General features: G+C 46.1%; 2 protein-coding genes across 3 annotated transcripts in view; both read left to right on the top strand.

Moving 5' to 3' along the window:
- Tnn (tenascin N) overlaps nt 1-6804 on the top strand; it is a 69547-nt gene extending 62743 nt beyond the window's left edge. For both annotated transcript variants that reach the window (XM_040738776.1, XM_040738778.1), the window contains 2 exons: nt 3181-3344; nt 5695-6804. In XM_040738776.1, the coding sequence (XP_040594710.1) occupies nt 3181-3344; nt 5695-5835 (305 nt within the window). In that variant the 3' untranslated portion in view covers nt 5836-6804. The remainder of the gene's footprint in view (nt 1-3180; nt 3345-5694) is intronic.
- A 1924-nt stretch (nt 6805-8728) lies between these two features.
- The window catches only part of LOC110341105, a 33815-nt gene continuing 28821 nt past the window's right edge, over nt 8729-13722 (top strand). The window contains exons 1-2 of the mRNA XM_021227888.2: nt 8729-8913; nt 12097-12172. Of these exons, the coding sequence (XP_021083547.1) occupies nt 8854-8913; nt 12097-12172 (136 nt within the window). The 5' untranslated portion in view covers nt 8729-8853. The remainder of the gene's footprint in view (nt 8914-12096; nt 12173-13722) is intronic.

Genomic DNA, 13722 nt, shown 5'->3' on the forward strand with positions numbered 1-13722 from the left:
GAAGCTAGATAGATGTTCACCACCACTCTTTACTTGTTACCCCCAATCTCAGGGACAAAGCATCAAGGTCTAGACTCACAGCCCTGTGTCAGAATATGACTTATAGGGATATGATGTTTATGGCTTTTCCTGGTCTTAGGTCTTAGGTGGTGGCTGCAGAATCATTCTTCCTGCACTACAAAGTCCTGGGGGAGGAGAGTGGGTCTCAGAGTGATGTTTTCATGGAATGGACAGTGACCAGCCTAGTGACCACACCCTGATTGTGGGTTTAGACCTTCTAAGAGTCTACTATAACCCTTTCATCCACACCTAAGAAGAATCAGTTTCCCTCGAAAACCAGTGGAATAGGGCCCTTAGAATAGAGCATATCAGCAGTTTCTCCTAGTATAATATGCGGCACTCTAGGCATCATTGACTTAACTACTTTTTTAATTTATTATTTTTGAATTGGTTTGTAGTTCAGGCTAGCCTCAGACTTGCCTTTGCTTGCAGAGTTCTGAGGTTAAGGAATGTCCATCACATCCAGATTATCTTGGTTTTGCTTAGGAAGATAAACTCATCCAATCATAACACTCCCTCAGCCAGGGCCAGTTATTTTCTGATTCATGAGCATACTCATTTTCTACACTCTGGACAAGAGGTGGCTTCAGTTTCTTGAAGGTAGAAAAATCCATATGTAAAAATGAAAAATAAAATCTCGTACAGACTGAAGTACTCTTCCTTTTCGTAGTTTAGGGTCCAAGGTTAGATAACTGCAGATACCTTCCAGATACCACTTGTCTGGATTCGTGGAAAACAAGCTCTGGGAACTCATATTCCAGTCAGGAAAGCTGTGCTTATTAAAAGAGTGTTACTAGGGGAGCCATTGTGTGTTACTTCAAGCTGTAGCTAATTGTCTGCAGGAATCTGGAGGGAGGAGGAAACACGCATATATAAAGTGACAGCCCATCTTTTTTTGACTGGAAGAAACCCATGGAGGCCTGGCCATCTTGGTGTCAGAGGAGCAGCCTCCCTAGTTCTGTTCTTACAGCTCCCACCTTTGCTGGGTGAGGCATGAAGGGAACACTGTTGAGTTTATAGCCATGGAAGGACGAATTGGGAGCTTCCCTTTGCACTTCCCCTATTCACTTTTTAAGGGATAGGGGATGCTGGAGATTTAACCCAGAGGTCCTTGAACTTCCCAAGTGTACATTACTTCTGTGCGCATGTCCCCTGCCTTTATGAACTCTTTCCATGTTGACTGAATTTTCAAGAACAAGAAACTCCTTTGCTTTGTATCCCTGGAGCCTAGCGTGGGGCTCACCCATTGCAGGTGACATGTACGTCCTCTGAATAAATATGTGGATGAAGCTGCAACTGTTCCAGGACCACATGAAGGGCTGTTGAAACACAGATGGCATGCTTTCACCCTGTGTGAGCCTGAGAATTTGCATTTTTAGTAGGTTCTCAGGTGACTTCTGTTTAGGTCTTGGGGACTCTCTCCAGAACCATTGTTGAAGGCTGCCAGAGACAGACTGCATTTACTAGTAGGAATGAAGCCCTCTGTGGGATTGGGTTGGGGGCAGGTGAACCTGTGTTTCAGAAAGAATCATTGTCTTAGAATCTGAGAACTAGCAGTTGAGTCTTGGCATTCTCATTTGCGGACTCGGGGACCTTAGGTTGCTACAGATAAACCCCAGGCGTTTATTTCCTTGTGGGATCGAGAAGGGTCCTGCCCACCTTGTAGGTCTATGAGAGTCACAGCAATTAGACGTAAATGTGACTGTCATTGTTGCAGGAGGGGAACTTGATTAAGCCTGTGATTGATATGGGCTCTTATTGCCTTTTATGAGCTGAAAAAGAAAGTAAACTTATAAATGGATGACAAATGTGGTCGGGAAATAGGTGCAGTATGAGAGAAGTAATTAAAGCAGATTCCAGACAGGATGTAATGACGCATTAAATTGTACATACATCCCCAGAAGGGCTCTAGAAGTTCAGGTGTGTGTGTGCATGTGTGTGTGTGTGTGTGTATGTGTGTGTCTAGTAGGTGGATCAATGAGGAGAATCTTCTCCAGTAGTAGAGTTGAGCTGGGCTTTAAGTGAGGTTAGGGTTTGACTAATAAAGGGCAGAGGGCAAATGGGTCTGTTGGCTTCGTTAGTAGAGACAATGGAATTGGAGGTTGCTCATAGGAGACATCTCAGTGGTAAACCCACGCAGCGAGGAGGATGAATGATCTTTGTGGGAGAAGCTAGGATGGTAGGCATGAGACAGTGAAATGGGTATCTCCACAGGGGCTGGGAGATGGAGAGTGAGAGGGAAGGTTGTTCGGTGAGCACAGGCCCTCCAAGGTGAAAAGAGGCCTGGTTAGCAGCTGTTTAGAGGTGGGGAGGGTGATTTGAGACAGTAGGGCTAGATCAAGGGTATGACAGGCTTATCTAGCAAGGTGCATGTGTTTTTGGTCTGGGCACCATGGTAAATGCAGAAGGACAGAGTGGTCTCTTGCGGCAAGGGTGGTTAAACACTTGATGTGATGGTGGAACTTCCAAGTGATAAGGCTGCTGAAGTTGATGGAGAAAACAGTCTTGGTGTTTGAGTGACAGACCAGAGAGGCCAACCTGTTCATCCGTCTACATCATGCTCTCATGCTAGTTAGCCATTCTGAGAGAGCTGGGACTGCCTATGATATATAACTGAGTCCTCATCTTCCTGCCTAGATATTTTCTGCTGGGGCCTCTTTCCTCATGGGTCTTGACCACCCCTTTTTTGGAGGTGTGAGAACGAGGTTTAATGCTGCACCCATCATCAAGGTAGCCCTAGTGTCCATCAATACAGAGGCTCCCCACTGGCGATGCAGGCTTCCTCAGTATTCCACATCCCCAGGATCCTCCACAGGGCTAAGCTGTTTCTGAGGCAGCAAGATATGGCACCAGAGAGGCTTGTGGCAGGGGGTGGGGAGGAGTGGGGTGGGGTGGGGTGGCTGCCTAATCATCCTTCTTAGATTTGCATTGATGTAAGGCACCTAGTCTAGGATCAGCCTCCAGTGCACGGCCATACTAGCCCCACAGCACCCGTGGTGCCCCGCATGCTGGCTAGGGGGATTCAGTTCTTGGCCAGTTCCTCGTAGTTCATCGTCTCTGCAGGCTCTCAACATTAAGGGTTGTCCTCTTCCACTGCCTTCCTTCTTATCTCTCCTGCAGGGGATGCCCTTACCTACCACAATGGCTGGAAGTTCACAACTTTTGACAGAGACAATGATATTGCCCTCAGCAACTGTGCACTGACACATCATGGTGGCTGGTGGTATAAGAACTGTCATTTGGCCAACCCTAATGGCAAATACGGGGAGACCAGGCATAGTGAGGTAAGTGACAGGTGCACACCTTTTATTTATCACAAGCTTTGTCTGTCCTCCCAAAGCCACATCGTCCAGGCTAGTGTGGTAGCCCCCTGTCCCCCCACCTCTGAAGCTTTCAGTCAGGGAAGGAAATGTGGTGCAGGCTTTATGATGTCCCCAGACAATGGGAACTTTGCGGTCTGCATTGTACTACCACACACTCTCAGCTGCAGGTGGGTGATTTGCTGTCTCCCACATATGAAGCCCAATGATGTGCGCCACGTGCCATCTCACTTCATTTGTAAGTTTCCTTTGCAATGTTTACGAGACAGGATGTGTCTCATCTAGCCCAGGCTTGTACCCGAGGATAACCATAAACCCACGATCCTCCTGCCTCTACCTTGTAAATTCTGGGATTATAGACATTTGTCACTACACCTGCCTACATTTTTGTTGTCGTTCATTTGTTTACACTGGTTCGTGCTGTTTAGCCTAGGCTGGCCTTGGACTCTGAATCCTCCCACCTTAGCCTCCTGAGGGCTGGGATCACAGGTGTGTGCTATCACACCTAGCTATCAGGGTATCTCACTAATTCACAAACGGACCTGTTATAGATCAGGTTGCTTTAACAAGTTACCACATGTTAGGTGGTTTAAAGACGGATATGCACCTGGTGGTGGTGCACGCCTTTAATCCCAGCACTCAGAGGCAGAGGCAGGTGCATCTCTGTGAATTCAAGGCCAGCCTGGTCTACAAAGTGAGTTCCAGGATAGCCAGGACTGTTATATAGAGAAACTCTGTCTTGAAAAACAAAAACAAACAAACAAACAAACAAAAAACGAAAGAAAGAAAAAAGAAAACAGACACACACATCTCTGTTTTAGAGGCCGCATAATCCAAGACCAGATTGCCAGCATATTCATTCTTGATGGGGCCTTGCATCTCAGCATGGAAATGGACACCTTCTAGCTATATCTTCACATGATACAGACCTCTTTCTCTTCTATTTGTGGGGGCATCTAAAATGACCTTCCAGAAAGCTGCCTCTGAATATCACCAAACTGGGACAATGAAACTTCAACATACAGAACTGGGGGAGAGCACAGTTGTTCTACACTTACTGTCTTTCCAGTTGTCTCCTCATTACACGAGAGCTGTGTCTCTCAGTCCCTTGACCACTGGGTGAACAGATTCCACCAGAGGTCAGACCCATCCTTGACTCTGCTTTAACCTGAGGCACCAAGAGTCTGCTGCGAGCATCCTGTTCTTGTCCCCCTTCATGACTGTGTTCAAGGTTGAGTGCATGTGAGGCTCCTCTCTTCTTTGTATATCATTGTGACTCTTTGCCTGCTATAGGACATCTGCTGACCCCTCATGGCTCCTTGAAAATTGCAGTTTCCTACACCCCTCATCAATCTCCTGTCGCCCTAAACCTGTCCTGGGTCTCTAATTTTCACCCAGGTCCTGATCCTGGCCTTCATGGAGCCACCTCTCCCCAGAACTCACACATACAATATTACTTTAAATATTAGCACTTCTCAAAGCCAGGTACAGTTTATTACTTTGGTCCCTACCAGGCAGCCAGGATTCCCAATCCTTATGTGATTTTTTTCAAAGGGAAGAAGAAATTTCCCCCCAGGGCAGTGAGGAGGGTTGGCCCATACATCACAGTGGCAGCATGTGGGCTGACCAGGGGAAGCCTATGATCAGAGATCAGAGATCTGAAATGAGCAGCCAGCATGCCCTAAACCATCCCTGCATTTGCTAATAAAAGACATTCATCTGGTTAATGTGCTTTTCTTGGTCTGCAAGGCATTTAGCTTCTTGTTTATTATTTACCTCACAAATTAAAATACGTAAAATTGGTCACTTGGGCTCTTTATTGGCCAGGTTGCAAGGTTATTAAGTGAATTAAATATTATTGTGCTCACCAGTCAAAAGACATAAAATGAAATTTAGTTTTCAGCAGGCCATTTGTTACCCTAGCACTAATATCTAAACAGTCTAAATTGAAAATGATTTTACACAATTGGCTAATTAATATGTTTATTTTTGCATTTTAGTTTATGGAAAAGAACAGAGCGAGGCAATAGCTGATTTACTGATCTCTGCCTAGATTGACCTCTTTGTCATCCTTGTGCTCTGGCCTCTCCTATATCCATCTTCCCGTCATGGAGGCTTCTTTTCTCTATCCACTAAACTTGTCAAATTCCAGAAGGTGCATGACCTGGCCCTCCTACTAAATTCATCTTCCTTTTCCTCCTCCTTCAGAGAAAGATTGACTTCACTCGCTAGGATCCCCTTTACTATAAACCACCTTACTCTTCTTCCAATTACTTTTTCTTCAGTACATTGTTTTTGTTTGTTTGTTTTGTAGGGAGTGAACTGGGAGCCATGGAAAGGACATGAGTTCTCCATTCCTTATGTGGAACTGAAAATCCGCCCCTTTGGTTACAGTGGAAACCGTTTCTCAGGCCGAAAGAAGCGGTCCATAGGAGGAAAAGCGAGGATGTTCTGAAGGCGCATTTGAGCTGTCTTCACAGGAGACAAGACCAGCTTAGGGTGGGGTGGGTGGTGGCGACTGGGAAGCTGAAGTTGGAGGGATGCACATAGCCTCTAACTTCTTAGATTGCTGGATACTCACAGTGCTAATGATGACATCACACTTCAAGGTTTAGAGGTTCCTACCATGTCACCTGCATGCTTGACAGTCTCTACTGAGGGCCCAGAAAGTCAACGATGTTGTAATTGAACAGTACACATGGACAGGACACAGTGTTGGTACCATATGGTTTTTCAGTTCATCCTTAATGACAGATATATTGGATTAGCTTGAAAAATAATGTCATCCAGTAGATCATCAACTGGAAATCTTTAGAAATTGGTGGAGATCTATAAGTGCATCTGATAATATAGGTCTTTCTAGGAGAAAAACCGAAAGTGAGGTTCCGATCACTCAATGGTCAGAGCTGAAGCAACCTGATACTTGTCTCTGGTTCCTCCTGAGTTTTGAGGGAAAAGTGTAAGCCTTACTCCTTTTGAATTTCTTGTGTGATGAAGAAGAACGAGAGTGTGCAGAGGCGCTATGATGCATTCATATTTAGCTAAGTTCTGACTGATCTCTAGCATGCTGGAGACCAAAGCTCCCATTTTATTGCTATTTTTAACAGTCCCCTTTCCAGACATTTGCATAATCTCTTTCCTAGATCTGCATATGTTGTAAATAAATTTGCAGTCATTTCACCTTTAAATAATCTGTCTCTCTAAATAACTGGTCCTCCCCCACAGTCTTCCTGCTTCCCCCTCAGGCCTATCAGCCATCAGTCCCCCTCCTTCCCTGCTCCCCACACTGGAAGCTCCCTCATCTCATCCTTCTTGTGTGTCTGGTATCATTTTGGAAGGTTTTCTGTAGCCAAGTCAGTGACCATTGAAGTAACTTAAATCCCTATTCAGGAAAAAAATAAACAAGCCTTTTGATTTTTCAAAATTGCCTTGTGTTATTTTCTTCACTTAAGTGCACTTGAATTCTAAATTTAACTTACGTACAAGTGAAGATACAATTGGAGCATTACACTGGAATGTGGTTGACTGCAGTCTTACTGTGTGATGAAAAGTCATGCTCTGTGGAATGCAGCAGACATATGGGAAGGGGGAGGAAGGCAAATGTTCTAGAAGCTGCACTTCCTCTTCTGGTCTAGGTTGTACACCGTTGCTTAGCTCTCTCAGGTTTAACCTGTGGGTCAATGAGAAGCCGCACACCGGAAATCACTTTGGCCAAGCTTTCAAGGTTTCAGTCCTCCCACCCCCTAGGAAGGCCACAGCAACAGCTAGATCTGATAGTGAGCGGGCTAAACGAAGCTCACTAAGCACCGGGGCTAATCTTTGAAAAGGTGCGTGCACCTTGTTCATTGATTGAAGAATCTAGTAAGTGGTGGCCTGCTGGAGAAGCAGATAAACAAGCCACACCCAGTCCTGGTGCTGATGGGCTCGGAGGCTGTCATTTATTCTTTCACTCATTTACTCAACTCTTACTACCTAAATCTTATCCAGGACCAGGTTCTGTTCTAAGTGCTAGACCTTTCCAAATAAACAAAGCATTCACATACATACTTTGTTCTGAATAGCCTAGCCAAAGGCTGACAATAAACAAGCCATGCTTCTATTCCAGTGGTGACCATTGACAGTAAGTAACAAATCATCTTTAGTGCTGGAGACTGACAACAAAAGCCAAGTCAGTTTCTAACTTCAGGAGGTGGGCACTACTGAAGAGAGCCGAAGGGGTGGATAGTGATGGAGGTGGCTGGGGTGGGGACCTGGAAGACTTCCTGGCGGGGAGATATTTTCAGGACAGGTTCTTTGAGTTTTGATGCTTCTGTGTTGTGGCTTAGGCCCACCATTACTTCCTCCTCTGTCCTAGGTCCCTCTGGAGAGCCTTCAAGCTCCATCCACATCCTCAGAAACTCTTCTGCAGCCTTTTGTGCTAGCTTGTAACAATGGGCTTCATCTCTACAAATCACAGTCCTTGGGCTCATCCTGGCCTGTTCAAACCTTTAGGCAAGAAACTGCTTCCTTGGAAAAGTGGATTAAATTGGCCTGGAGCCAGAGATGGCCAACAGTAGCAAGACCCTCAACTATTAACAGGCTTCTTACATGTGCTTGTTAAGACACTGTCTTAGTCAGTGTTCCACTGCTGTGAAGAGACACCACGGCCACAGCAACTGTGATACAAGAAAGTGTTTAACTGGTCTTGCTTACAGTCTCAGAGGTTTAGTCCATTGTCATCTCAGCAGGAAGCATGGTGACCTGCAGGAAGACTTGGTACTGGAAACGTAGCTGAGAGTTTTAAATCCAGATCTGCAGGCAGCAGGAAGAGAGAAAGGCATTGGGCCTGATTTAGGAAACATCAAAGGCCACCAGTCAGTGGCACACTTCTTCAAGTAGGCTGCACCTACTTCAACAAGGCCACTCCTCCTAATCCTTCTTAAGTAGTGCCACTCCCTAATGGTCAAACATTCAAATATAGGAGCCTATGGGGCCATTCTTATTCAAGCCACCATAGGTAGAGCTTGGTGGTCTCCCCTCTCAGATGTTATGACTCATTGAAACTACTGCTAGCATCGGTGCCCTTTCTGGGTAGCTCTGCTATGAAAGCTACTTCTGGAGGAGGCTTTGATCACTCCAGATGATGCCATGTACATCTCAGGTTCATTGACCCAGGGGCTATCCCACTGCTGGTCACTCAAGTGACATGTGGGAGACTGGAGTTGTTTCAGCTTCCTTGGCATAAATAACGAAGTTCTATGTTGCTATGGAGAAATCTTTAGTTGACTATGATGGTTTGAAAGAAAGTGACCCCCCAAGGGAGTGGAACTATTAGGAGGCATGGCTTGAAGGAGGTGTGGTCTTGAAGGAGGAAGTGTGTCACTACAGGGCTGGGCTTTGAGGTCTCCTTTTCTCAAGCTGCATTCAGTGTGGGTCACAGTTGCTTCCCGTTGCCTGTGGGTCAAGATGTAGAGCTCTTAGCCCCTCCGGCACCATGGTTGCCTGCAGGCTGCCATGTCCTGCTCTGATGATAATGGACCAAACCTCTGAAACGGTAAGACAGCCCCAATTAAATGTTTATTGTAAAAGAGTTGCTGTGGTCATGGTGTCTCTTCACAGCAACTAAAACCCTAACCAAGACACCGACCTTCAAAGATTCCACTGTGAGTAGGGAAGGAAATTTTTGTTTTGGTTTTTCCAGACAGGGTTTCTCAGTGGCTTTGGAGGCTGTCCTGGAACTAACTCTTGTAGATCAGGCTGGTCTCAAACTCACAGACATCTGCCTGCCTCTGCCTCCTGAGTACTGGGGTTAAAGGCACGTGCCACCACTGCCCGGCAGGAAATTCATTTTTAAAGAGTGTTTAGAGAGCGGGCCCCAACCTTCCTCCATGCTGCCGCTTGCTCTAACATGGCCAGCCCAGCAGTTCATTTATATGGGCCAATGAAATGGGCTCCTGGTAGATCTGCTTTTCAGAGCGGTTCAAACACTGTCCTTAGACCTAAGTTATGAATCCTGGAAGCTTTGAAACTTAAAGGAAGCCACCCCGTGCTTCAGGATGACCCAAAGTGAACAGAGGTTTGAGGAGCGGGGATACACTAGAAGCCAGGAGCAGAGCAGGGGCCAGGACATCTGTCCCACCAACTTTGGTAAAGTTTCCAGAGTGTTGTCATTCTGTACATGCACAGGTAGAGAGCAAGCCAACGACTGCCCCTGGTCAGCTCCCAGAAGTGTGAGAAGACAGCTTGGAAACTAATCAGGATGGTCGTGACTTAAGGGGAAAGAGAATCACTGGGGTGTGTGTGTGTGTGTGTGCGCGCGCGCGCGCACCTGCATATATGAACATGGGTGGGAATGCGTGTGTGGAGGCCCTGCATATCTCTTGGTTACTTTCTACTTTATTTACTAAGACAGCTCTCTCTCTGAACCCACACCTCACAGGTTTGGCCAGTGGAGCCACTCAGCTTGTTCTGCCTCGTGAGTGTGCGAGTAAAGCCTGACTTCAGGTGGGCTGCCACGCCGAACTGGCATTTACCTCAAGCCCTCACACCTGGGTAGCAATCTATTTACCCACTGAGCTGTCTCCCCACTCCTCAGGCTCCTTTTAATCGACACATATTGATGGGGTGAAGTGTGACACTTCAATATGCATATGCAGTGTGACACGATCAGATCAGTGTGACTGACATATGCCTCACTTCAGACATTTATCATATCTTAGTGTTGAGAACACACAAAATCCTCTCTATTAGTTACTTTGAAACATGCGGTTAATCCTTGTCAACCGGTTACTCCACTGTGATACAGAACACCGGGAGTCATTCCTCCTATCTGATGGTATCCTATGCCCTTAACCATCCTCCATGGGTGGGGCATAGGGAAAGGATGGAGGCTCCCAGAGCAGCTCACAGGCGCCTTACTAGTTCCAGCAAGAGGTAAGGATTCCTTTGGTCTGTGTTGGGGAGAGAGCTGTAGAGTCAGCGGGATTTAAGGTGAACCACCTTCAAGAGCTGCTGGTGAACCAAGGAGCTTGGGACTAGTTGTGTGTCATGGCTGCTTCCTCTGCAAATGCGCGGCATTTATGTTTGTCAAGTAAATTCAAGCACTCTGTTGTATAACTTAGAATTATCAGGAATTCAAGGATTACAAAAGCTAGAAACATTGCAGCAGGAGAGAGGGAGGGAGAGGAGGGGAGACCACACACACACACACACACACACACACACACACACACACACACACACACACAGGGGGGGGAGAGGGGGAGAGGGAGGGAGAGGGAGGGAGAGGGAGGGAGAGGGAAGGATAGGATTTTCAAAGAATGGTGATAAAGGAAAGAAAAAAGCAGGTGTGGGCTGTGCAAATCGAGAACATGCAGACAAAAAGACAGGCAAGGAACTGAAAGAAAAAGAAAAGACGGTGAAAAACTGCTGATGACATTTAGTCCCGAGAAAATGTCCCCACTCCACTTTAAAAAACATGACAAGTCATTCACTGCTTTAAGCCTTTCACCAGGGCGATAGAGAGGATCAAGAGAGCTCATGTCAATGGGAGCCAATCAATATGGTTGGATCCCGCCGCCAGGGGCAAGAGGCCTGCCATACCTAGTCTTGCCAGCAGATGGCAGTGTTGCCTTACGAGGCGACTCTTGGTTCAAGCGAAAAGTTCCTACACATGGGGAAAGTTCTGGAGGGGTCCATACTTTTCTTCCTTCTTGTGTAACATTCTCTGGAGAGATGGGCAGTGGGGTCCAGTCAGCATGTGGCCTGAACTTAGTGGTTGCTCAAGGAAGTGTTGTGTCTGGACTAGCACAACAGGTATGCAGGCATTCCCTGGAGCGTGTTGCCTAGTGGGTCCTTGGCTCTGTCTACCCCCCAACCCCTCTACCTCAGTGCATTGGGCTGGGCAGTCAGTAGACAGTTCCAGGGGTATTTCCAAACTCTTCCCAAAGTGCCTGTGTGAGTTGATTGTTTCTGTGGATGCTTTGAGTTCCAGTCCCAGTGTTATGTAAATAAGGTTCCTGGATTAGCTCACAAACCCTGCTCATTATAGAATAGGTGAACTTCTATATAATTTTAAGGGCAAAGATAGAATAGTTGTGACGTAGTACTGTAAACTTTAGTTATTTTTACATTTGGCTTGCCTCCCCCGGTTTTTAAATTTTGAAAAGAGATTTGTCTTAGACTTAATTATTTTATTTTGTGTGCACAAGTATTCATACATGTATATGCACCAGCACAACCCTGGTGTCTATAGAGTCCAGAAGAAAACATGGGAAGTCCTGAAATTGAAGTCACAGATGGTTGTGGCCTGCCATGTGGTGCTGGGAACCAAACCTGGGTCTCTTCAAGAACAACAAGTGCTCTTGACCATTGAACCATCTGTACAGCCCAGATTGTAAGTTTAAAGAAAATTAAATAAATGCTGTTCTTTGTTTTTGGTTAGTAAAAATCATTAGGTTTAATGAGGAGAGGCCAAGGAGGTGGGCGGGGCTTGCTGTGGAACACATGAAAAGGACATTGGAGCCTTACAGACCCATGAAGCACCTGAAGAAGACTATGGTTTCCATTGCTGGTTTCTTTTCTTGGAGCCTCATTTTCTGTGTTTGTGAAGTAGGAATCGTATGTGATCATGAGTGGTACCTATGTGCTACAAGGCCCTGGAGGGGTAGGTGAGCGTTTGTGTCTTAAGGCTTTCTATCATCATTCTAAACTTTTGACTCTTCTTTTTCCTCAATAGGAGTATAGGACTAGCCAGTCCCAAGGCTGGTTTTCCATGAATGGTCAACAGGATGATGAAAGGGAGACAGAGAAAGGTGAGTGAAAGCCAAAGAGATAATCTGATTCCCTCCTCTGGAAGTTTCTCCTTTGATTTCTAGAACACAAACCATGATTTTCCTTCTAGTCACATTTGCAACACTTGAGCACTTTCCCCAAGCCAGTTGCGATGCTAAATGTTTCATGTGCATTCTTCCTGTTTAATTTTTGAAGATATGTCTTAGTAGATGACAACACAGAGTAAGAGCTGGTGTGGGCATCAGGATCTGGACCATCCTAGTCTTGAGTTCTACCTCACAATGAGGGACTCTCATCCATTCTGCCAGTGGTGACCTCCCCTCTCAGTTCACCCCAGTGTGACTCTTTGTTAGCTTGATCCAATGCCAGCCTTGTGGCATGTGTCCCTCTGGGACAGCAATGAGCACACTATATTGTAGTGGTCTGTTCCTTTAGGCAGGTTGTGACCTCTCAGGACAGATTCTCATTACTGGGGGCTCACTGGACTTGGCACATAGTAAAAGCGCAAATATTCTCATGTGTATGCCCTGCCATTGCTGAATAATGTGTGATTCTTGTCCCCAAGGGGATCTGAAAACATCTCAATGAGTTGAACCTAAGGCAGATACGGTATGTTGTTCAAAGTGGTTTATTTTGTTCGGTTTTGTTTTCCTGCGACTTTGAATTCAAGAATAATCCTAAGGCCAAAGGGCAAGCAGCCAGTGGAGTACTCCAGTGAGTTGAGAATGCTGAGGAATGATTGCATTGTGCAGTTCCCAGAGTATGGGCGGGTCTGGGCAGGTGTTGCTGAGGGGCCTTCAGGGAGTGGTGAGCTTATGAGGAGCCTGGGAGGTATGCTGTGGCCCTCTGGGCAGCCCCTCCTCTGCATTGGGAAGTTTTGCAATGTCCCGGAGGAATGACTGGCAGGCTGACTCAAGACTCTGCTCCCTGGTTGTCACGGATGTGTAGTGACAGGAGAAGGAGCACAGGAATCAACAGTGAAACAGTCTGCCTTGGGCAAGATGACAAAACATGCAGCTGTGCCGTGGGTCTCCCTTCTCAGGCTCCCACTAAGACAGCACAGCTGTGCACAAACATGTGACTACTCTTTCTAGAAGATGATAACCCCATGCCACTTTGGGTGGTGAAGCCATGGGGTGGCTATTGAGCACTTGAAATATGGCTGTCCTCATTGAGCTCTGGATTTTAATTTGATTTAAATTTAGTGAACTAAGCCACATGTGGCTAATAGTAGCAGACTGGGCAGTGTTGGTAGAGAACTTCGTGCTTTTGTTTGCCAGCACTCTAGGTGGCTTCTACTTTAATGACAAGCTAAGCATGGGGGTGAGAGGAACCAGGACCATCTAAATCACTTCCTTTTCGAACTATCGCAAAGTTGTGGTTGACTTAGAAAAAGGGTATATATGCTTATATAATACGTGCACATAGACACATGCATCTGTGTCCCTAAAAGCTACTGCAGGGTCCTTATCCTTTGTTTCACAGCAACAGATTAACCCAGAGGGCCTGATTTATTTTTAAGATCTTTAATATTTCTTCTTTTCCTATAAGAAGACACTGGTCAACTTCA

Source organism: Mesocricetus auratus, unplaced genomic scaffold (assembly GCF_017639785.1).
Source record: "Mesocricetus auratus isolate SY011 unplaced genomic scaffold, BCM_Maur_2.0 Super-Scaffold_100676, whole genome shotgun sequence".
Classification (NCBI taxonomy): domain Eukaryota; kingdom Metazoa; phylum Chordata; class Mammalia; order Rodentia; family Cricetidae; genus Mesocricetus; species Mesocricetus auratus.